General features: G+C 40.7%; 3 protein-coding genes across 11 annotated transcripts; 1 reads left to right on the top strand and 2 right to left on the bottom strand.

Annotated features, from left to right (window-relative positions):
* Positions 1-3,093: 3,093 nt before the first annotated feature.
* LOC110382706 (transmembrane protein 138) lies at positions 3,094-5,274 on the bottom strand. Its single transcript, XM_021343377.3, has 4 exons — positions 5,018-5,274; positions 4,870-4,942; positions 3,777-3,948; positions 3,094-3,696 (listed from the first exon to the last, which is right to left on the bottom strand). Exons 1-4 carry the CDS (start codon positions 5,143-5,145, stop codon positions 3,590-3,592), a joined length of 480 nt encoding a protein of 159 aa, XP_021199052.1. The 5' UTR covers positions 5,146-5,274; the 3' UTR covers positions 3,094-3,589.
* An 857-nt stretch (positions 5,275-6,131) lies between these two features.
* LOC110382704 (NKAP family protein CG6066) lies at positions 6,132-12,450 on the top strand. Its single transcript, XM_021343375.3, has 5 exons — positions 6,132-6,773; positions 6,893-7,034; positions 7,261-7,481; positions 11,683-11,950; positions 12,174-12,450. The coding sequence occupies exons 1-5, from the start codon at positions 6,389-6,391 to the stop codon at positions 12,343-12,345; spliced, it is 1,188 nt and encodes a 395-aa protein (XP_021199050.1). The 5' UTR covers positions 6,132-6,388; the 3' UTR covers positions 12,346-12,450.
* On the bottom strand, positions 12,443-19,239 carry LOC110382705 (ankyrin-3). Of its 9 annotated transcripts, none has more exons than XM_049838996.2 (10): positions 18,922-19,239; positions 18,073-18,115; positions 17,049-17,213; positions 14,833-15,244; positions 14,699-14,758; positions 14,553-14,623; positions 14,258-14,378; positions 13,720-13,943; positions 12,912-13,118; positions 12,443-12,822 (listed from the first exon to the last, which is right to left on the bottom strand). In XM_049838996.2, exons 2-10 carry the CDS (start codon positions 18,103-18,105, stop codon positions 12,628-12,630), a joined length of 1,488 nt encoding a protein of 495 aa, XP_049694953.2. In that variant the 5' UTR covers positions 18,106-18,115; positions 18,922-19,239; the 3' UTR covers positions 12,443-12,627. The 9 variants fall into 9 exon arrangements, with proteins under 9 accessions (XP_049694953.2, XP_049694951.2, XP_049694949.2 ...); XM_049838994.2 differs by having other exon boundaries at positions 17,049-17,210; positions 18,043-18,115; XM_049838992.2 differs by having other exon boundaries at positions 18,043-18,115.
* Between the last annotated feature and the right edge of the window lie 1,827 nt (positions 19,240-21,066).

Genomic DNA, 21,066 nt, shown 5'->3' on the forward strand with positions numbered 1-21,066 from the left:
AATAAATTATGTTATCCAATGGATGTTCACGTTTATCAAATCATCTTTATTTTTATGCATCAAGGGCCCATAGATAAATACCTTAAAAACTAGCATACATATGTTATACAAAATTGTTAGTATATAACTTAAGACTATGTTAGAAGCACTTCACTATGTCACTGTGCGGTCCTGCGGCACTCGCCCGCGCGAGCGACGGAGCAGCACGTCCTGCGGCCAGCTGTCGTCCAACACGAGGCGCGGGACACATGTCGCCACTCGCACCACGAACGCCTTGAAGTTGGCGTTATGGCGCGACTCATTAGTAAATAGTTTTTTACAGAATACTCCGGATGCAAACATATTTTTTGCTGCTCCTTATGTTATCAAGAAAATGTTTTACCTTTTTCTGACTAGTTCTAAGAAATAATGTATGGTTTATTGTTGTTTTTGTAATTGTTTATGTTTATTATTGCATTGTTAGCTACTTTTTTTTGTAAGATTAGTATAGATATAAGCGTTTTGGTATTTACTGTAAGCTTGTATTCTTATGAATAAACGAATTTGATTGACTCTAGCAGCTGCACTCTCGGGGCGTACTTCAGCTTCTGACGCACGTACTCCACGATGTCCTCCGCCTTAGTGGTGTAGTGTAGGCGGGAGATGTATACCGGGGTGTTCGGCTTGGCGGCACGAATTTTGGTGTTTGGCTCAATAGGAGCCGTGCCGCAGCGATTCTTGTTGGTCCGCTGACGGCGCTTCATCCTTTGCACCGTAACGAACCCCTCATCGTCAGCCCGATTCCCCGGTCCCTTTACGGGCACGGGCTTCTTCGTAGCATCAATTTTGCTAATCGACGAATCTTGATGTTTCGTCGACGCTGCAGAAACGGGCAGCTGTTCGAGCGGTGTCGCGGCGGCGAGCGGAGGAGCCGCAGGGACGGGAGCGGGGCAGCGCGCACTGTGCCGGCTCAGCATTCGGCGGTGACAGCGGCGATGGCGACAGAACTGCTGTCGCGAAACTTGCACCGGATACATCGACGCTCCGCACCGCATGTTTACGTTCGATGCACCCACAGGTGACCCAGTTACAGTCACCGATTTACGCAACTCGTTAAGTTCGCTGAGCAAATCGGTGACAGTAATTTGGGATGCATCTAACTTCTTACATCCGCAAGACTTGCCTTTAGATAGAAAGACGATGTCTTTCAGCAGGCTCGTAATGTCGACGTGGTCGAAGGTGACGAGCGGAAGCTTATTCAGATCCTTCGCCACAAACGTCGGCACGTCGTCAGGATCGGTCTCCTTTAGCAGCGTGATGACATCCTGAATGCGTTGAATGAATCCTGAATAAATTGTCCCGTCACGCCTACGGGACACCATGTGGTCGCTCTTGGTGAGCAACCGGTACAGCAGCGACGTCATCCTCGCTGAAGTTCGTCGCGCAGATCTGGACAGCGGACACCTCGTCCATCACGTCCAGCTTCTGCTGCAGGAACGCCAGCAGCTCATTCGCCACGAGTTGTTCACTCATGGCTATTACAAAACGACTAGCAACGGCTTACGCCGCGTTAAATTCTATTTTGTATTAAACAAATATACGCGTCAGCAGCACGACTGCATCGATTCCCAGCTAGTACGAGACTCCCGAATTATTTATGCCGAAGTTACTGGTTTTGTAAATACTCATACCTAGCCAAAGTACTAATTACTAAATAAATATAATTATGTCGTACAAAACCGTTTAAAACAGCGGTTCAGTTATAAAAGTAGAGAGAGAATGATTGCGTCTTAAATAGATGAGGTACCTAGGATTGTTTCGGTAATTAGTAAATAATAACAAGGTTACCTTAATTCTTTAAAAATACATTTTTATTCTAATAAAAGTAGTTTAACCGCCTAGTTGACTAGAATATCATAAATTAGGTTACATTTGATAAGATCACATCAACATTTTATATCATATGAAAATGTAAGTACTTACAGGTAGGAATGTGACATAAATATGTATATGTTACCGTAAGATTACAAACATCGTTAGATTACAATCTATCTCGAGAGATTGTAAACTGTCGAATTATTGTGAACCGTAACATCTGATTGCATTTTAACGCATTATTTTTCGCTATATTATAATCTATCGATGAGAAATTGTCAAATTGTCAACTGTCCGAAAGCTCTCTCTGATTGGTCAGTCTTTTTGTAAGATCGACCAATCACGACCAGCCGTTCTGTTCCCATGGAGTTCCCGTAGAGTTAGGAATGAAATAGAGGTGTCAGTTAAATAAAATAAATGCTCTTCAAAAATTCTTCAAGTATTACATTTATATAAAAATAACTCTTATAAAAATACAGTTAGGTATTTTGTCTTCAAATACAAACTTATATTTAAAAATAAAATAAAAGGGGTGCTAATTAAACAGGCTTCTTTTTAATATCATTATTCGCCCCCAAAAATGTATGTTGCCTTCTAAATTACTAAGTCAGCCACAATTAATAAAGCGTCGAGCATCTAAATAATAGTATCTTAGCCACGAGTTATCTTCCACTCTAAATACAACTCAGCATGATGGTTATTTTTTTGCATCTAAATTTGTAGCATGCATTCTAACAGTAAACTTCTTAAATACTATTAAATGACATCATAAAAATATTTATTTACCTTCTAATTTTTTCACTCGTACCTACTGAGTTTTTTGTTTAAAATATAACACATCCCATATTAATTGACCCAGCATGGAAGTAAGCATGCAACATGCAGCAAGCATAACTTCTGTCACGGCTCCGGCGCTGCGGGGCTCCGGCGGTCCCATGCGAGCTTATCGTCGCAGATGGTTTTCACGCTCACCACCGCAGCTTCGGCTTGCTGGCCGGCTCCGCCGGCCAGCCTCAGCCGCGGCGGCGAGCGCTGAAACTACCTGCGCCTCAGCTCGCAGGCCGCCTCGCCCCTCCGCGCCTACGCGGTTTTGAATTGCACTCTAGGGGTAGGGCAGACAAGACTACGTGGAGTCGGTTTTGCAGCGATTCGTTTTCGTCACTAACTTCAATTTTTAATACAATTTTTAATTGTGTGTAATTTGAGTCTTAAAAATTAAGTACAATTTTTGATTTTATAAAAAATTAAACCGTCACTTATTTTTGCACGTCAAAGAGCTGTGACACCGGGAGTTGCAAAGAACATTGTCTTTTTTGACGTTCTACCAATCAGCGCGCAAGATGCATTCCGTTCTACGCCAGTTGACAATTTGACCGCTCTACATCGCTCTCGATCTTACAAAAAGACTGACCAATCAGGGAGAGCTTTCGGACAGTTGACAATTTGACAATTTCTCATCGATAGATTATAATATAGCGAAAAATAATGCGTTAAATTGCAATCAGGTGTTACGGTTTACAATAATTCGACAGTTTACAATCTCTCGAGATAGATTGTAATCTAACGATGTTTGTAATCTTACGGTGACATATATAAAGTATAAGATACCTACTGATCAACTAAATAAAATTAAATTTATGACATCAAGAAGACAACTATGAATGTTTAAATCATTATACAGTCCATCGTTCTTATATCAGTCCATATAAATAGGTTTGTTTGATAGAGAATTAATTTAATGAGCCTGTAGTTGCTGGTTGATCCAATCTATGTCTTCATAGAAGCGGGGGTCGCTGACTCGTAGTGCTGCTCTCTTGTAGAAGAAATAGTACCACGGAGACACTAAGAAAACAAAAGTGAAATGCTAATTTAATAAAATTAGAACTAAACGAAACCGTAATATTGAGTGCAATAGAACTGACGGCAGCGCTGCAGAGTGAACAGGCAGATCAGCAGCGGTGTGGAGACCGACTCCGGCTCGGCCCACTTGTCCAGCAGCCAGGCGGCGTGCAGCGCCACGCTGGCGAGCACGTAGGCCGCGCACACGGCGCCCGCCGCGCGGAACTTGCGCGCCAGCACCTCCACCAGCCCGGCCTAGCAACCACACTATATATGTCACCGGAAAATAACAACATTTGTAAGTTCATTCATTTTCTAGGTAGTTGATCAACTCGGAAAATACTAAACAGCAGTTGGAATGTACTATTTAACGCATTGAATTTTATTCAGTGAACTTATGGTACCTAGCTAACCTACTACCAAGCTACCTAACTAATAAAATAAATTACTATATTGCTACAAGTAAAATCATCCACAAATGGGCCAATCGTTACCCAGTGAACTATTTGACGGTACACTATTATCCGACACTTAACACTTTTCTCTAAGGGTCAATTCACACTGAAAGAGCAGCGGCCGTAAGAGCACGGAAAATGTAAGAGCGCGGCGCGGTGCGGCGCCGCGCGGCCGCGCTCGCGCTCAATCCCTTGCAATTTCGGCCGCTGCCGGCCGCTGCCGGCCGCTGCTCCTTCAGTGTGAATTGACCCTAATTGGTTGACAGCATTAATTAAGCAAGAGTGTTTATTCATAGAGCTTTTAACCAATCAACGTACACCTCGCCTTTGTCGGACGATTTAACAGCAAGACGCTGTAAATTAATCAACTTACTTAAATAAATATGTTAAGATGTACATTTCAAATGCCGTTTCTTATTTTCCGAGTGTTGATCAACTTACAAGTCTTGTTATTTTCCGCAGCTGAACCACATTTACGACAATGTATATTAACAAAGTATGATTCCAGTTTATGCACCATACAATATTTCCATAATATCAAAATAGTTTTAAACCGCTTCCCAATTATTGACATTGTATCTGCGTAGCAAATTCCATTCAAATCAGTTCAGTTATTACTGAGAGTGTAACAGACTGGTAGTAGTTTTATTCCCTCACCTAAGACAGGATACATACCCCTATCTACAAAAATTTAGAGGATTACAAATAATAAGGTACTTACTTGAAATAAATATGTTGAGAAGAATGTCATCAGCATTGTTGTAATGGATAACACGAGGAATAAATCTTGAAATCTACGAATTAATACTTGGTTAAAATTAATAAGTTCAAGACAAATATAAAGTATTTGTAATTTATTTAAAACTTACATGAATAATACAAGAAGCCCATCACGACTCCGGGGAAATAAGCTAACACAATTAAATAATAGATCACAAAGCATGAATATAAGCTGAAAAAATAAACAAAATGTGTATCTGGGCGTAGATAACTTCATTATCAATAATAAAATGTATATTTTTATTTCCGTTGCTTGAAAACCAAACCTGAAAATAAGAAAAATCGATTACACATTATTTTACACCACTCGTCCAACGAATTTCCGGTCAGTGGGCCGTCTGAATTTCCTTCAAATGTCAACATCGTTTGTTTACAAACTGAATTTACCCGAAACTTACTTTAACTAAATGGAATAAAGTCTATTTTGACACAGCACAAGACTGAGCTGAAACCGAGATTAATGTAGCCATGTAAGAAAAATGCGGTAGGGAAGTTCAACGTATTTAAATGCTTTTCCCAACTATGTTGTATTGCGTTAATACGTAAATTGCAAATATTTAAAATAAAATAACTGTTACTTTTTAAACGTATTTTTTTCTTATTATAAAACGTATAATCAAAAAAGAATGGCTTTTGTACTAGGTTTAAACGAGTTGAAAAAACGAATTTGAAAAAAATAAATACAAAATGGAGTTTGTGTCGCACTCACCCATTGACTTATAAAATAATTCCTTCTATTCTATTCTATTCTTGGTTAATGGTAAGTGATTCGTCGATGTCAATGTCAACGATTCTTCCAATATCAGATATGAGAATTGTGAGATAAGAAAGCACGTTATGTATGTATGTACCCGCGAGAAACTAACTAAAAAAACAAGAAATAGATGTACTCCTTGTGGAACTTTTTGAATACTGCTAAATTCCTATCTCATAACAGTCAGGACAGACCTCATAAAATATGTAACATCACGCTCAATTGTGGAGTGCGCACGGAACGGCACCAGCAGAGAGAAGTGGAGAGAAATCGCAAGGGCAGCCACCAGAGACAATCCATGATCACGACCACTCTGCCAAGAGTGTCCGATAAAGAAGAAGAAGAAATTCCTATCTCATTGCACAATGCACTCAGTAATAGATGGTAATACTAATAGATGGCTATTAATGACTTATGTCAATGTCAATGTGCCAACTGCCAACTGCCAGTGGTCAATTGTCAAATGTCAATCATAATTTCATGAATCAAGTTTAAAGTTTGGTTTGGTTTTACTTATAGTTTTTACTTTAGGCGACGACAAAAGATTTAATTGTAACGAAGGTACTCTATTCTTACAAAAGAAATGTGATGTCATGCGAAGATATTAATAAAACACTATTGCTGTCATAGACTTCTTTATTGGTATTTGTGTGTTCTACTGAGTTACTCCCGTTGCATTAGTAAAATAGTACTAAAGTTCTTTGCTATGGGTGGTGATCGTGATCGAAGCCGTATTAGAAAGAGCCGTAGTCCTGATAGGTCACGTACTGGTGGTGACGAACGATGCAGTCGTAATCCCAGTATTGAGCGAAGCAAACATAGGGAAGTTCGAGAAGTTAGTAAGGAGAGAGCTGGACACGACCGCAGCAGAGAGCGAAGCAGGGAGAGAGGGCGACGCGAGCGCACCAGAGAGCGAAGTAAGGAGAGAGCACGCCGTGAGCGCGCCGACAGCAGCGAGCGCGGCGCCCGCCGCAGTCGAGACCGCACTCACCATGAACACAAGGAACATGAACGCACACTGCTCAGGGAAGGAGATCGCAACAGAGGACGCACCTCCTATAAGGAATATAATGGAGGAGGTCTAGGTGGTGGTACGTATAGCAAAAAAAAAACAAATAAAACAGAATGACTATACTTAGCAATCATTTAAAATAACTATATAGGTATACAAATCAATTCTGTAACAATGATTTTTTATTACTGGTTTAAGGTTTGGGGGGTGGAGGTCCACCAGCAAGAGGTCGCTATAAACCACAAGAGGAAGAATTCTTTGATGCAAGACGTGAAGAAAGAGAGAGGATAGGGCTAGTTGGAGTGTCATCGGTGTGGGGCAAATCACCTCTCAGAGCTGAGTAAGGAATTTTAAATTTTCTGAATATCATTAAATAACAATGTTTCCATGCCATTGTAAGAGAATAGTGTGTTACTAAACCTTGGCCATATACCAAATATGTGCTCACTAGACTAGCTGTCACTCTGGAAGTTAACATGTACATTCCTGGCTTTATTCCATTTAGTATGTATAATTGTAATAATGTCAGGTCAATATTTTAAAATAAATATATTTAACATCACCAGCTCTGAAGAGGAACAGTCACAACCAGAAACAAGTAGTAAAGAAAAAAAAAAGAGTAAAAAGTCATCAAAGGATAAAGACACTAAACAGAAGCTAAAGAAGTTGAAGAAAAAACTGAAAAAAGTAAAGAAAGCACGGAAAAAGGCAAAGAAGAAGAAAGCCAAGGGTAGCAGTAGTGACTCCAGTGATAGCAGTCAGGAAGAAGTGTGGGTCGAGAAAGGAAGTAAGTTACCTATACATATACAAGGAAATCTTCTAGGTACTTTGCTTATGTATGTAACTCTTTCATGGTGAAAGGTCTAAACCATTTCATAATATTTGTGTATTGAGAAACATAGGATATAAAACATGTCTATAAGCTTTGCTTGTTGTAATGCATAAAGCACACCCTTATGCTCCTGCTCCACCTGCGTTAGCGTTAACGTTAATGTCAATGGCCAACTACACGTTACTTATTGCATTGAAAATGCGTGTTGGCTACACTTAGTTACAATTCCGCAAAGAGTTAATCCCTCATGAAGTAACGCGTTAACACACATTAAAGAGGTTAAACTCAGACACACAAAATAATAGGCTAGTTTCCTAAAAAATAATAATTAGTCCGTCTTGTAGATTGTCCAAAATTAAGCGATACGTATTTTTTCTTTTTTAAATTGGATCAGAACTTGTTAAGATATAGCGTGTTAAAGTTGAGTGTGACGTCACAAGTTGCTACAATTTTCAGGACACTGTGACGTAAAAGGCCCCCACTCCTAATTTTTGAAGTGTATTTATTATCTTTGTCATTTTATGTTTAATTAAAAAAAGAAAAAATACGTATCCAATATTTTTTGATTATCTAAAAAGCGGACTAAATATTATTTCATTATTTCGACCCTGGACACTACCCTATTCTAAAAACTAAAGCTTTCTCATTTGACCATTCCATTATCGTGCTCGTAAAATGCTGTTACAACTTAAACAAAGTATCTACACTCGTCCTTGCATGCGTGCAATGAGATGGCATTAATGTAGCCAACATCACTAAGCGCGCTAAGCTACGCACTAAAACCCTTTGATGTGTCCAAAAAACCGACACCCGAGTTATGGTATTTCGAAGAGCAAAGGAAATCCGCACTGGATGCGAATCGTGATGCTCTTAAGGCTAAAACACCAGTAGCCATTCATTATAACTACGTGGACGGTATCCTAACGTGCAGCCAATGCTCGCGCACGTTTACACATAAAATAGGGTACTGCAGCCATCTTAAGCCGCGTACGCACGTACGAACAAATTTGTTGCGTTACATGATATGCAACAACTTGGTTCGTACGTGCGTAAACATGTTCGCGGCGATCCTTGTAGTGTGTTCTGTATGGACGGTGTTCGAAGCGCTTTAATAACTTCACAATCGACCACTTCCAACGGCGCCGTCATGGCTACTAAGATAGAGTTCACGACTGTTGTTCGCGAACTCGACTCGAACTATGTTTGCGTTCGTGTTCGAATATGCCGTCCATACGTACGAACCAAATGTTCGGGTCTGGTGTTTGTGTTCGCTATGTTCGTGTTCGTACGTGCGTACGCGGCTTAAAGGCGCGTACGAACAAATTTGTTGCGTTACATGATATGCAACAACTTGGTTCGTACGTGCGTACCACTATCGAACATCGAACACTCTGTTCGTGAAACATGTTCGCGGCGATCCTTGTAGTGTGTTCTGTATGGACGGCGTTCGAAGCGCTTTAATAACTTCACAATCGACCACTTCCAACGGCGCCGTCATGGCTACTAAGATAGAGTTCACGACTGTTGTTCGCGAACTCGACTCGAACTATGTTTGCGTTCGTGTTCGAATATGCCGTCCATACGTACGAACCAAATGTTCGGGTCTGGTGTTTGTGTTCGTACGTGCGTACGCGCCTAAAGGGCGCATAGAAGAGCTGATCCTCCTAGCTCTTCTCTCAATGATAACTGAAAGCAGTCACCATAGCCGAAATCGGCAGGGAAGTATATATGTTACGGGTAATGCTAGAAGGTGCAGTAAACCTAGGTTTACCCGGGTTGACTTAGTATTACCCAAGCTTCTTGGGTAAAGTCCGAATAAGAAGTAAAATAAATTTTAATTCGGGGTTTAACCATGCTCACCTAGGTCTACCCAACTCTGAATGGGTAATGTTAAAAATTTGACTACTTAATTAGTGAAATGAAAATCCAAGGTCATTTTAAACATTTATCTACTTGTAATATAAAAATGAATCTCAAAATGTGTTGGTAAGGGCATAACTCAAAAACGCCTGGACCAATTTGGCTAATTCTTTTTGTTGTGTTTGTTATTGTCAGGAGAAGGTTCTTATGAAAAAAAAATAGGGTAAAGTAGAGAAGTCAGTTGACGGTAGCGAAGCCGCGGGCAAAGGCTAGTTATTTACAAAAACATACAAAGGCGATCGTAATTGCTTGAAGAGCATAAACTTAATAGCTTTAATAGAAAAAACTAATAACGTTAGTTGTTGTTTAAACTGAAAATATTTATATGAGCAAGATAAACTGCTGCGACATTTAGAATTTCTCAATTTTCCTGCAGCTTTGCATGAACACTTCTTTGTAGCACATTTTGTTTTACAATTACACCTTTTATAACCCTGGCCTCCTGAAAGCGACTGTTCATTTGCAACCTCTCGTAAGCTTTTTTTTTCTGGTGATATATTTTCAATATCCATCAGTTTATCATGACACACAGAAAAATGATTTCTTGAGAACATTTCCTCAATAGTACCACGTTCGTCGCGGGCTCGAAAATTACGCAACATCTAACATTACCCAGTCAGAGTTGGGTAGACCTAGGGGAGCATGGGTAAACCCCGAATTAATATTTATTTTACTTCTTATTCGGACTTTACCCAAGAAGCTTGGGTAATACTAAGTCAACCCGGGTAAACCTAAGTTTACTCCACCTTCTAGCAGGGCCGCGCCGACCCCCGGCAGCGCCTGTGTGCGAAACCTATGAAGCGCCTCTTTTTTAACTACCTATTACCTACCTATAATATGTTTTAAAAAAACAACAAGAGTCTTAACATTTGCAAGAATACAAACATTACTTAAATTATAATATTTCCACTTTTCTCGCTTTTTTGTTTGCGAAATCCTTAATAGTTTCATGTATGTCTATATCAGTGGTTCTTAACCTTTTTGGCATGAGGGACCACTTTACCAAAAGTTTATCATGCCGCGGACCACCACATTGGTTTACCTAAATTGAGGGTTCTTTGATAAAGAATACAAGCATACTTTATAATTAGCACTCATTTCTTTATTATTTAGCTAAAAATAAAAATTCACAGATTTTAATATACCTAATGCGATTTTTGTGATAAACAATTGCCTATATGCAGCTAGTTTCCAAAAGCGCGAGCGAAGCGAGCGCGAAATATTTTTCGGTCTCAAACCAAAAATTACGTAAAATGTGGCCCAAACGTACTTAACTTTTTGTTTGTTGACAAATGCAAAAAGGGCACATAGTTTCTGAATACGCGAGCGAAGCGAGCGCGAAATTTTAATTATTTTTTAAGACTCAAAGCCAAAATTACTTAAAATGTAGCCCAAACATATTTTTTTTCTGTTAGACAAGTAGTTAGACAAGATGGATATCTTATATACATCCATTCGAAAACCCCTGTTCGCATAGATAAGTCGTTAAAAATAAAGTTAGACAACGTATAGTAGTATAGACAACGTCGCGAAGCAATGCTTCGCGGACCACTTGGATTGCCTCCAGGGACCACCAGTGGTCCGCGGACCACCGGTTAAGGATAAGGAGGTTATGGATATTGTTGCTAAATTAGTTAATCTTTCCTGACTCATTGTAGAGCGCAGGTGATTTTTTATAAGTTTTTTTAAAACCATAAACGTGAATAATAATAAACATTAAATATTGAGAGACTTGTTCAATAAGCGTTATAGATGTTTTGTAGTTTACAAGGCCTATGTTGCGCGTATTGTACCTACTTGTCGATACTCCACTACAAAAAACAATCATATAGGTAACAAAAATAATTTAGGTGGCAGTGGCGGCGCGGCGCCCCTATTGTCTTGGCGCCTGTGTGCGCCGCACACTTCGCACACAGGGGCGGCGCGGCCCTGCCTTCTAGCATTACCCGTAACATATATAGTATAAAATGCCAAAATTTTACGCGTTAAGACGCAGGTGGAGCAGTAGCATTACCAAAATAATTTGACAAGTATGACTGAGGACTAGCAGTTTTTTCCTAACAATTCTACTGCACAGACTAATATATATAAATGCATCCAGCATGCTGTCTCTAGTTTAAACCATGTCACACATCTAGTTTCTAGGTATAAATGGATGCAGCAACATAAAATATTTTAGTTACGTATAAATCATAGTAGTCATGCATGTCATCATTACTTGTACACTTATCCACAGAGGAACATGAAATAGAAAGAAGTAGGGAATCGCAGTCTTCGAAAAGAGGTGATGAGGAAATGGCTTCAGAAGCTTTTGGTCCAACTCCGCGAGTGGGGCCGGCTCTGGGGCACAAGGACTTCGGGCGAGCCTTGCTGCCGGGAGAGGGCGCTGCCATGGCCGCCTACGTCGCCGAGGGCAAGCGGATACCACGCAGAGGAGAAATTGGACTTACTTCTGACGAAATCGCATCTTACGAATCTGTAGGATACGTGATGAGTGGCAGCAGGTATGTAATTTGACACCATTATTTGGGTGTTAGATTAAATTCCTATTAGCAGATAATGTCAGAGATAAAAGACGAACTTGTTGCACATGCTTATATCCGAGCGAAACCCACACTGATATCATGTTTCGGTTTTGCCATATAATTTGATCGTAGTAGTTTTCATCTATGTGCTATGACGATAAGGTACGAGTGGTGCTAAACAGCTTGTTTATCTGAACAACAGACATCGTCGCATGGAGGCGGTGCGTATCCGCAAGGAGAACCAGATCTACTCGGCCGACGAGAAGCGAGCGCTCGCCGCCTTCAGCAAGGAGGAACGCGCCAAGCGGGAGAACGCCATCCTCGCGCAGTTCCGCGACGTGCTGTCCGCCCGCGGCCAGCGCCGCGACGTGTAGTCCGGCCCCGTGCTGTGTCCCACACTAGCCACGACTACTATACGATTTTATGAAGTGACTTTATTTAGATCATTATGTGGAAAAATAAACGACTGGATTACAAAAGATATTGTTTAATTTCCTTAATTATATAATACATTATTTACATATTATTACAGTTTCCTTTTCCAGTCTATACTTAGCTTGATAAAATATTATAGAGAGACAAACAGTCCAAAACTCGGAATTTGTAAACACGTCAGCAGATGGTTGAGTGCAAGAGCCGAACTGCTGGTGCAGGCGCTACTCGTGCAGACGCTCGAGCTGCGCGAGGCGGGCGCGGGTGGTGCTGAGCTCGCGGCGGGCGGCGGCCAGAGCTCGTCTTGCGGCCGCCAGTTGCGCTCGCAGCACGGCGGGATTCTCGGAGTCGGGAGACGCTTCGACGTCGTCCTCTGGTATTTCAATACAGTCCTGTTCGCTCGCTCCTGGCACGGCTATCTATAAGAAAAACTAATAATTGCATCAGCGGCTCGAATATAGCAGTAAGCTAGAAGCTAGAAGAGGGTACGCGGTACACGTGACGTCACCTCGGGCGGGTCGGCGCGGGCGGCGGTGGCGATGAGGCGGTTGAAGTTGCTCTTGTTCATGATGATCTTGACGGCGGGCCGCTGGCTGCCCAGTGACGTCACGCCGGACGCGGCCGCGCGACTTGACACTTTGTTCTTGGCTTTCATTGGTACTATTTTCGATGGGGAGATTATTTTTGCGTCAGGAGGCAATTGTACAAACTTCACCTGTAAGTTAAGAATGACCAATTTGATATGACGATGTTACTTGTATCTAAATACTAAATACAATTTATTAACAACAAAAAATCGGTATCGATTTTTATTAACGGTTTTATGTGCACTGAAAAGTAGGAAAATCAACCTATCAACATTTCTTACCTATCCACCTAAAATAAAACGTGGGGCCCATTAACTATTGCTGTAATACTTTCTTCTATAATAAGAGTGGATTGCATCACCTAATACGCCATTTTGTAACGACGTCCATCTTGGATTTTAAATTTTGTCACAATTACAGTATTCTACTTGTGTAGCCATATTTGATACCCATATTGAAGGGGTTGTGGAAAAATATGTAATCCGCCATTTTGTACCGGCAGCAATCTTAGATTTACAATGTTTTTGATATTACTATATTGTATTGTCATCAGAATTAAAGGTGTGTACCAAATTTCAGACACATCTGACAATAGGATTAAATTTCAATTTCTAATTTTGATCCAAACAAACAAATACAATAATAAAAAAAGGAAGGTTCGCTTTGCAGGGATATGGCCATTGTTATTGTTTTTCACATAATGTTAACATAATAATAACATTTTAGTACCTGCATGTCCTGCGGGTTGATGATCTTCTTAACGGGTATCTTGTTATCCTTGGGAGCGGCAAGAAGTTTGTTGTTGAGCGTGAATATTTTGACGCCGGGCTTGGGCGGCGACTTGACGGGTGTGGCCGTGAGGACCATGCCCTTCCCTTGATTGGCACTTGAAGTCGCTTTGCTGGTGACGGGCGGCGTGGTTTCACTCTCTTTCAACATTAATTTTCCAGCATCTGCAAATTCTTACTTGTGTAAAAATGTAATTTGATGTACCTACTCGATGGATTTTGTTGAAGCATGGTGGCTTGATAGCTTATATATCAGAATATATACATTTAATATACTACTTTTATCCAAGTGCAGAAAGAAGATCTCTCGATACGCAGGTGAAATTGCAGGCGGAAAAAATATAAAAATAAAGTGACTCTAGCCACACCAATGTCACGATTACTTAAGTTCCGCGAGATTCTGATACATAATATAGAGTGGAAGTGGTTTTTGTTAGTAGTGATGATGACACGGTTGATGTAGATGTGTGAGCGCGTACCTGAGAGCACGACGGTGCGGCCGCTCTGCAGCGCGCTGAGCACCGTGCTGCCGTCGTCGGCCGGCAGCAGCGTGATGCCGTGCTGCCGCAGCAGCGCCGCCGCGCCCGAGTCGCCCGCGCTCTGCACACACACACTCAGCTACTCTAACCTACAGCTTCAGCTAGATTAACACTATATGCTTACATACATCTCACAGTCTCACCGATATGCAGATGCAAATTTAGTTTCCTTCCGAGAAAAAATAGATTTACGAAAATGTTTTGTAGAAGTGCTATCTAGGCTTGGATATAATACCTCAATTTTAAATTCCTGTTTAATTGTCTTTTCAGCTTGCTTCGTCTTGGTAGGTTTCAAATCTTGGATTCCTGAGAATAAAGGATAACATCATTAATGAGTAGACACGAGTGCAGCTCATATAGTTTTATTGAATGAATGCTCACTTTGTACAGCATCAAATGTTTCCATCTGAGATTCCGTGGGGGATATTTCGGCCATTTGTTCTGCAACAGAAAACATGAGATGAGCGTCAAGCGGTCGGCGGCGGCGGCGGCGGCGGCGGCGGGCGGGCGCGTACCGTGCAGCGCGGACACGGAGCGCGCGGCCTCGCGCTCGCGCAGCGCGTCGTCCATGAGGCGCACGAGGTCGGCGCGGCCCAGCTCGCGCGCCAGCGACAGCGGCGTCTTGTGGAACTTGCTGAGCGCGGCCGGGTCCGCGCCCGCGCGCAGCAGCTCGCGCGCGGCGGCCGCGTGGCCGTGCTGCGCCGCCCAGTGCAGCGGCGTCATGCGCAGCAGGTCGCGCGCGTCGGGCGCGGCGCCGGCGTCGAGCAGGAGCCGCGCGGCGGCGGCGTGGCCGGCGGCGGCGGCGAGGTGCAGCGCGGTCCGCTCCACCTTGGTGCGCGCGTCGCGCGTGAGGCCGGCGCGCAGCAGCACGGCGCAGGTGGCCGCGTGGCCGCCGCCCGCCGCCAGGTGCAGTGGCGACGTGCCCAGCTGCCGCCCACATACACGGAATTCTAGCTTTTTCCCAATTTTTTTAAGGTCGATTCAAAGGTAGAGGTCGGCCATTGTTTTGTGGGAACTACAGCTGCCCGTATAAATAAATGGATAAGCCTATGTTAATCGGGAATCGGGAAGAATGTAGCTTTCCAGCAGTGAAAGAATTTTTAAAATCGGTCCATTCGATTTTTAGTTTATCCATTACAAAAACTAAAATTGAAACTTTTCCTCTTTATAACATTAGTATAGATAAGTACATTTAAAACCAAACCTCTAATCGATGTGAACATCCTTCTTTAATCATTTTAACAAACAACATATTGTATGTGTTGCAGTCATCCAGTTGAATCTGCTATTTGATTGAATAACCAGCGCGTTCATTGAATCGACGATATTTAATAGAAATATTAGGCCAATAAATGAACAAGCATTACTCAACCTAAGTAGCAGTTTGAAATATAGCCCTTTGAACATAAATCGCCATTTGATTCTTTGTTATCTTTTTTTACCACTACAGCAGTATTAATCACCAAAACAAATATGATCACTTTTGTATAAATACAGGGGCCTGATTCTCCTAATTATACTTAAGCGAAATACGATTCACGTTCGACTCGGTTCGACTCCGATCCAATCACGACTCGATTACGATTGAAGCGTATGTGGCATTCCGCTATTTTTTCTTTGAAATAAACGTTTTTATCCTTTTCTGTCATTCAACAATGAATCATTTTGTCTGCAAATGATCTACGATTGCAATATGATTGTAGAGCAAACTACCGTATAGACCAAAACACTAAAAAGCAAAAAAAAAACTAATTTTAGGTGTATCGGCCTAGAAGTCGGTGGCAAAATTAACTTAGTAACATCCATTAGACAGTGTCTTGGGAAGTCGGTTTAATTTTTTTGTAAAAAAGTTTTTTATTTAAAGCTTTTCAGTGATACGAATAGTTGTCACTATCCATATAAGTGGGAAGTTCTCATCAATACAAAGAATATGAGTCCAAATACGAGGTATTTCACATATTCAGTTGTCGAGTTCCCTCGACTTTCTCTGGTCTCCATCATCAGGTCAGCTCCAAACTTTCACTGTTGCAAAGGTCTTGTCAATACAAATAATTTAAACCCAAACACGAGGTGTTTACATATTCAGTTGTCGAGTTCCCTCGGCCCTCTCTGGTCTCCATCATCAGGTCAGCTCCAAATCTTCACTGTTGAATAGTGCTTTTAGGCGTACACCTGAGTGTCAAGTTTTTACCCTATGTATGCCTACAACTTTCGAAGGTTGCCCTCGATTTCTCAGGGTTTCCATCATCAGATCCTGACCTAATGACTATGGGACCAACTGGCAGATATTCCGGGTCGAACAAAAAAAGAATCACGTAAATCAGTTTATAAACCTTGGAGTAATCGATGTACCTACATACATAGAAAAAAAAAGCATACCGGCCGAATTGAGAACCTCCTCCTTTTTGGGAAGTTGGTTAAAAATCACCATAATAGCAGACCAATCGCAAACCAATCGAATGTCGTTGGAATACGATTGGTCTTATATTAGTAGCAGAATGCCCGATATGGTTAAAGCTGCTATTGCGATCATATTACGATTCGATTTCTATTCGATTTTGACATTATTAACTTAGGAGAATCGGGGCCCTGGTTGATGCTGGCAACCAAACATTATAAAGTAGGCTGTATCGCATTCTACTTACATTCAGGAACTTGAGGAGTTGTCCTTTAGTCATGCAAATGAAATGTGGTCGATTCTGAATGGGGACTGAAGTGTGACATGGCATACCCAGTCGGTGGTGAAGGGCGCGCCCTTGGCCATGAGGTCGAGCACGAGCTGCGTGTCGCCCGCCCGCGCCGCCAGCAGCAGCCGCCGGCCCAGCTCCACGGCCGCCGACGACGCCGCCACCCGCCCGCCCGCGCCGCCCGCACCGCCCGCACCGCCCCCCGCCTGCTACACCGCCCGACACTTTCCATTACACTGTCCTAATGCACCATGTTTTCACACAAAAAAATATATAGGTCAGGTGCAATTAGAAAAGATACATTGGTAATGTATCTTTTCTAATTGGTAATAATATCAGCTCCAGTGGTTTTTCCCATTTCCTGAATGTGCTATGCTACATCCCGCATGGATAAAAGAAGTAGCCTACATTATAATCCTTACTTAATACAAATATTACAAATGTCAACGTTTTGCATGCATTATGTATGGATGTGGTAGTTGCCCTCCTCTGCAAAAACAATCAAATACATTATACTAAATCTTGACAGTAATATACATAAATATATCAGAATATCTGGGTATGGGAAACAGTTCTCTTAAAACTCTTGAAGTGGGTGAAACTGCTGGGTTAAGCAAGTATAGAGGTATTTTAAATGTGGAAATGAACATGTCTGTCTGCTCAGCTTCCACACTGTAACTAATGAAACAAAATAATTCAAGAAGCCTGAGAAAGCACATTGTATTATCTGGGTCTTTTGGGTTGTCGGTGGATTGGGGAAAACTTGTGTGCATAATTTTATAATCTCCTTCTTGTAGTGAATGCAGATGTATAGCGAGGGACAGGAACAGGGAGAGATCACCTGAAAGGTGACATCATTATAAAGGAAGCAATATGAACTAGGAACAGGAATCAGAATCTTATTTTTAATTTAAGTGGTTTATAAAATTTGAGTATTTATAATAGAAAAGTAGAAATTGATCAATTTTGGTTCATCTTCTAATGAAACAAAAGTGATTGTTGCCGTGATATAGTACAAGGATGTATTACTAAACTCACAGTAATGATCTGCGGGGTTGTGATACGCACCACCACATCCTCTGAGCACAGGTCTGATGTCATCGCAGCGCCCCTGCAACAACCGTGCCAGCTACATCAGGCACTTAGCATAGTGATACTGTCAAACTAACAACATCTACTATACAAGTACATTATTTATTTATTGTAGGAAGGCTTACAGTCTAACAACACAACAAGATAGTAACAATAGTTTAAAACATTGCTAATAACAAGTGGAGGCTTGTTATTTTAAACTATAGAGGTGTATACATTATGAATCTATACCCACCCCTGCTTACGCCTGACAGACACATGATCAACACTATGATGAGTTATTGTTTTTATCATAGAATTTACCCTTCATGACAAATAAATCTTGTAAAATATTACCTAAGTACCTACTTAAAACCCCAAGCAGTTGCTAAATACACAAATCAAAATGATACCTTCTTCATGTAGGCACTGATTTCCTTAAACTTGGAGAAGCAAACAACTCATGTGCCTAATCACCGAAACAATTTAGTAAACAACAAGGTTTCCAAAGCGTTTTGAACAAAGTTATTGCAACTTTGTCTGCAGGTAAACAAAATTGCTTATTGAGGCATTGAACGTGGTACTTGTATCTAGTAAGTTTAATGTTACAATAACGCATCGTCATAAATTGAGATGAATGATCAAACATTGGCTACAAGCTACAATTAGCAGTTTTGAACACAATAATATTGATCTAAATTAGACAGGATAAGGATGTCAAGCGCGCAGCTAAAGCCATGCCTTTCGACCGCCATAAAACACACTTCCTTTTCCTGTCGCAACGGAAGTGATAGACTGTCTTTTCTCCTAAAAAAATAACAAAGTTGCATATTTTTATCCACTTACCTATATCTAGCTTTTCATAATACTATTAGTAATTTGTTTTATTGCTCCATATTGGAATTTGTGTAAAAAATTGTAAACGTCAACAGAATTCCACAGGTACGATTCAATGATTGAAAGAAAAATCAACGTTATTGTACCGCGAAAATAAATGTCAACATTAAAGTTTTAGTATAAATTTTCGTAATTTTGGTTTAGGCATATAGCACATTAACTGCTTGTTTAGAACAAGTTAAATGTACTTAATTCTAGCTTTTACATTCTGTAAAATATATTACAAAATCTAAGTTTTAGGTTATTATTTTGTTTCTGAATGTTGGTGCTTTAATTTTTGGTATTCGCATAGACAATGCAATGCATTTGCCGATTAGTAAATAACTAATACATATTATAGAATGGATCATATGTTTTCTGTATTTTGTAGTATATATAATATATTGTAGAATTTTATGCACTTAAAATGGAATAAAAATTAAATATTTGTAAGTTATTTGTCACAACCCATCTGGATTGCGTCATGACATGACAGATGGCGTTGCTTTCAAGCTATTAAAGGACATTGGGCAGATTGGTATACCCCACCAATAGCGATGTCATATATATCATTGGATAGGCCTTTTTATGTAGAACAACATTTACTATGATAGCTTTGCTGAAATGTTTGTCCGTTCTGAGATATAGATCAAAAACTGTGCAAAAGTTAAACTAAAGTTAACTTAATAATCTATTGATATCTCAAGTTTTTACAGGAAAAACTAAGTGAAATAAGTGTAAGTCTCCTGAGTCCTACCTGCTGTACCCGTTAGGGTCCATAATTGTTACTATTATTTTGCATTTGAACCTTATACTGTACTAACTGGATATTGGGCATAACAACAGACCCCACCAATAACAAAGTCATGCATATCGATGGATAGGTCTTTTTCTCTAAAAAAAAAAAAAAAACTCAAATGCAAAATAATAGTAACAATTATGGACCCTAACGGGTACAGCAGGTAGGACTCAGGAGACTTACACTTATTTCAACTTAGTTTTTCCTCTAAAAACTTGAGATATCAATAGATTATTAAGTTAAGTTTAGTTTAACTTTTGCACAGTTTTTGATCTATATCTCAGAACGGACAAACATTTCAGCAAAGCTGTCATAGTAAATGTTGTTCTACATAAAAAGGCCTATCCAATGATATATATGACATCGCTATTGGTGGGGTATACCACGTCCCATATATTTGTTCCCATTGTCCTTTGAGTAGGTAGGCCTCAGACTCTATTTTAAACTGTGCCTTAGATCTCAAACGGCAAACAATCTTGAAAGGACTTTTTACACAAATGCATATTAAACGAATGCTTACAATAATTATTAAATAATTATATAATGGTCATTATTGTATAAATCTAAATCTAGACACGCGGCAGTGTGTCCGCCAAGTTCGAGCAAAAAAAGCGACACACCGGCCGTGGGTTATATTACACGAACCATTTCGGGCCAAATTCGACCCCCCTGTAACTCAAAATCTATTTTATTTACGCATATCAAATTTCTAGTATCTGTTGAGACCCCCTCACTTATCTAAAATACAAAATTTCATTAATATACTGTTAAATATTTCTCCTACCCACAAATTCGAAACAAGAGGAAGGGTATAAAAGGCGTCGCGCATGTGGTACTCGGGTCATTCGTTGCTTAGCTTTCGGATGCAACGGACGTTTCGCTGTATCGTTTTGTATCGATTTACGTACTTTAGCAGTAGTTTAAGAGTAGTTGGTGTAATTGTTGCTTTTCTTTATTCAAATTAAATTGTTTGTAAGAGATTAAAACTGGTGTTGTGTGCTACTTGTTCTTTCTTTAATTAATACCGCTTCTGATCCATAAGATCAGAAGTGGGATTGCCACGCGTTTCTAGCCGTTTTTGCCATCTGATTCGATTAGGTTAAAAGTGAGTTCTGTGTTGATCAGTGTGTACTGGACTTTTGATCAGTCTCGTTATCATCGTCACGGTTCACATAACGCCGCCCTTGATCAAATTCTTACAAGTTTAGAAGTGATCAAACGTAGATTTCCCATGACTTCTAGTAGCGATAGTCCGTTGCATCCAACTAAGCAGTTACTGTCGTCGCTCCCAGTCGTGTCGACACGTGACTGTGAGC

The sequence above is a fragment of the Helicoverpa armigera genome, chromosome 12, assembly GCF_030705265.1.
Source record: "Helicoverpa armigera isolate CAAS_96S chromosome 12, ASM3070526v1, whole genome shotgun sequence".
Classification (NCBI taxonomy): Eukaryota; Metazoa; Arthropoda; class Insecta; order Lepidoptera; family Noctuidae; genus Helicoverpa; species Helicoverpa armigera.

Bases quoted from the DNA above. Each gene is read 5' to 3' on its own strand.
- LOC110382706 (XM_021343377.3), bottom strand. From the start codon at position 5,145: ATGAAGTTATCTACGCCCAGATACACATTTTGTTTATTTTTTCAGCTT. The intron at 4,943-5,017 runs GTAAGTTTTAAA...ATTAATTCGTAG, and splicing joins GGGCTTCTTGTATTATTCAT to ATTTCAAGATTTATTCCTCG. The intron at 3,949-4,869 runs GTAAGTACCTTA...TGTGGTTGCTAG, and splicing joins TCTCAACATATTTATTTCAA to GCCGGGCTGGTGGAGGTGCT.
- LOC110382704 (XM_021343375.3), top strand. From the start codon at position 6,389: ATGGGTGGTGATCGTGATCGAAGCCGTATTAGAAAGAGCCGTAGTCCT. The intron at 7,035-7,260 runs GTAAGGAATTTT...TAACATCACCAG, and splicing joins AAATCACCTCTCAGAGCTGA to CTCTGAAGAGGAACAGTCAC. The intron at 11,951-12,173 runs GTATGTAATTTG...TCTGAACAACAG, and splicing joins TACGTGATGAGTGGCAGCAG to ACATCGTCGCATGGAGGCGG.
- LOC110382705 (XM_049838989.2), bottom strand. From the start codon at position 18,390: ATGATAAAAACAATAACTCATCATAGTGTTGATCATGTGTCTGTCAGG. The intron at 18,116-18,331 runs GTGGGTATAGAT...CGGTTGTTGCAG, and splicing joins TCTGTCAGGCGTAAGCAGGG to GGGCGCTGCGATGACATCAG. The intron at 15,245-17,048 runs GTATGCCATGTC...TGTGGGCGGCAG, and splicing joins CGCCCTTCACCACCGACTGG to CTGGGCACGTCGCCACTGCA.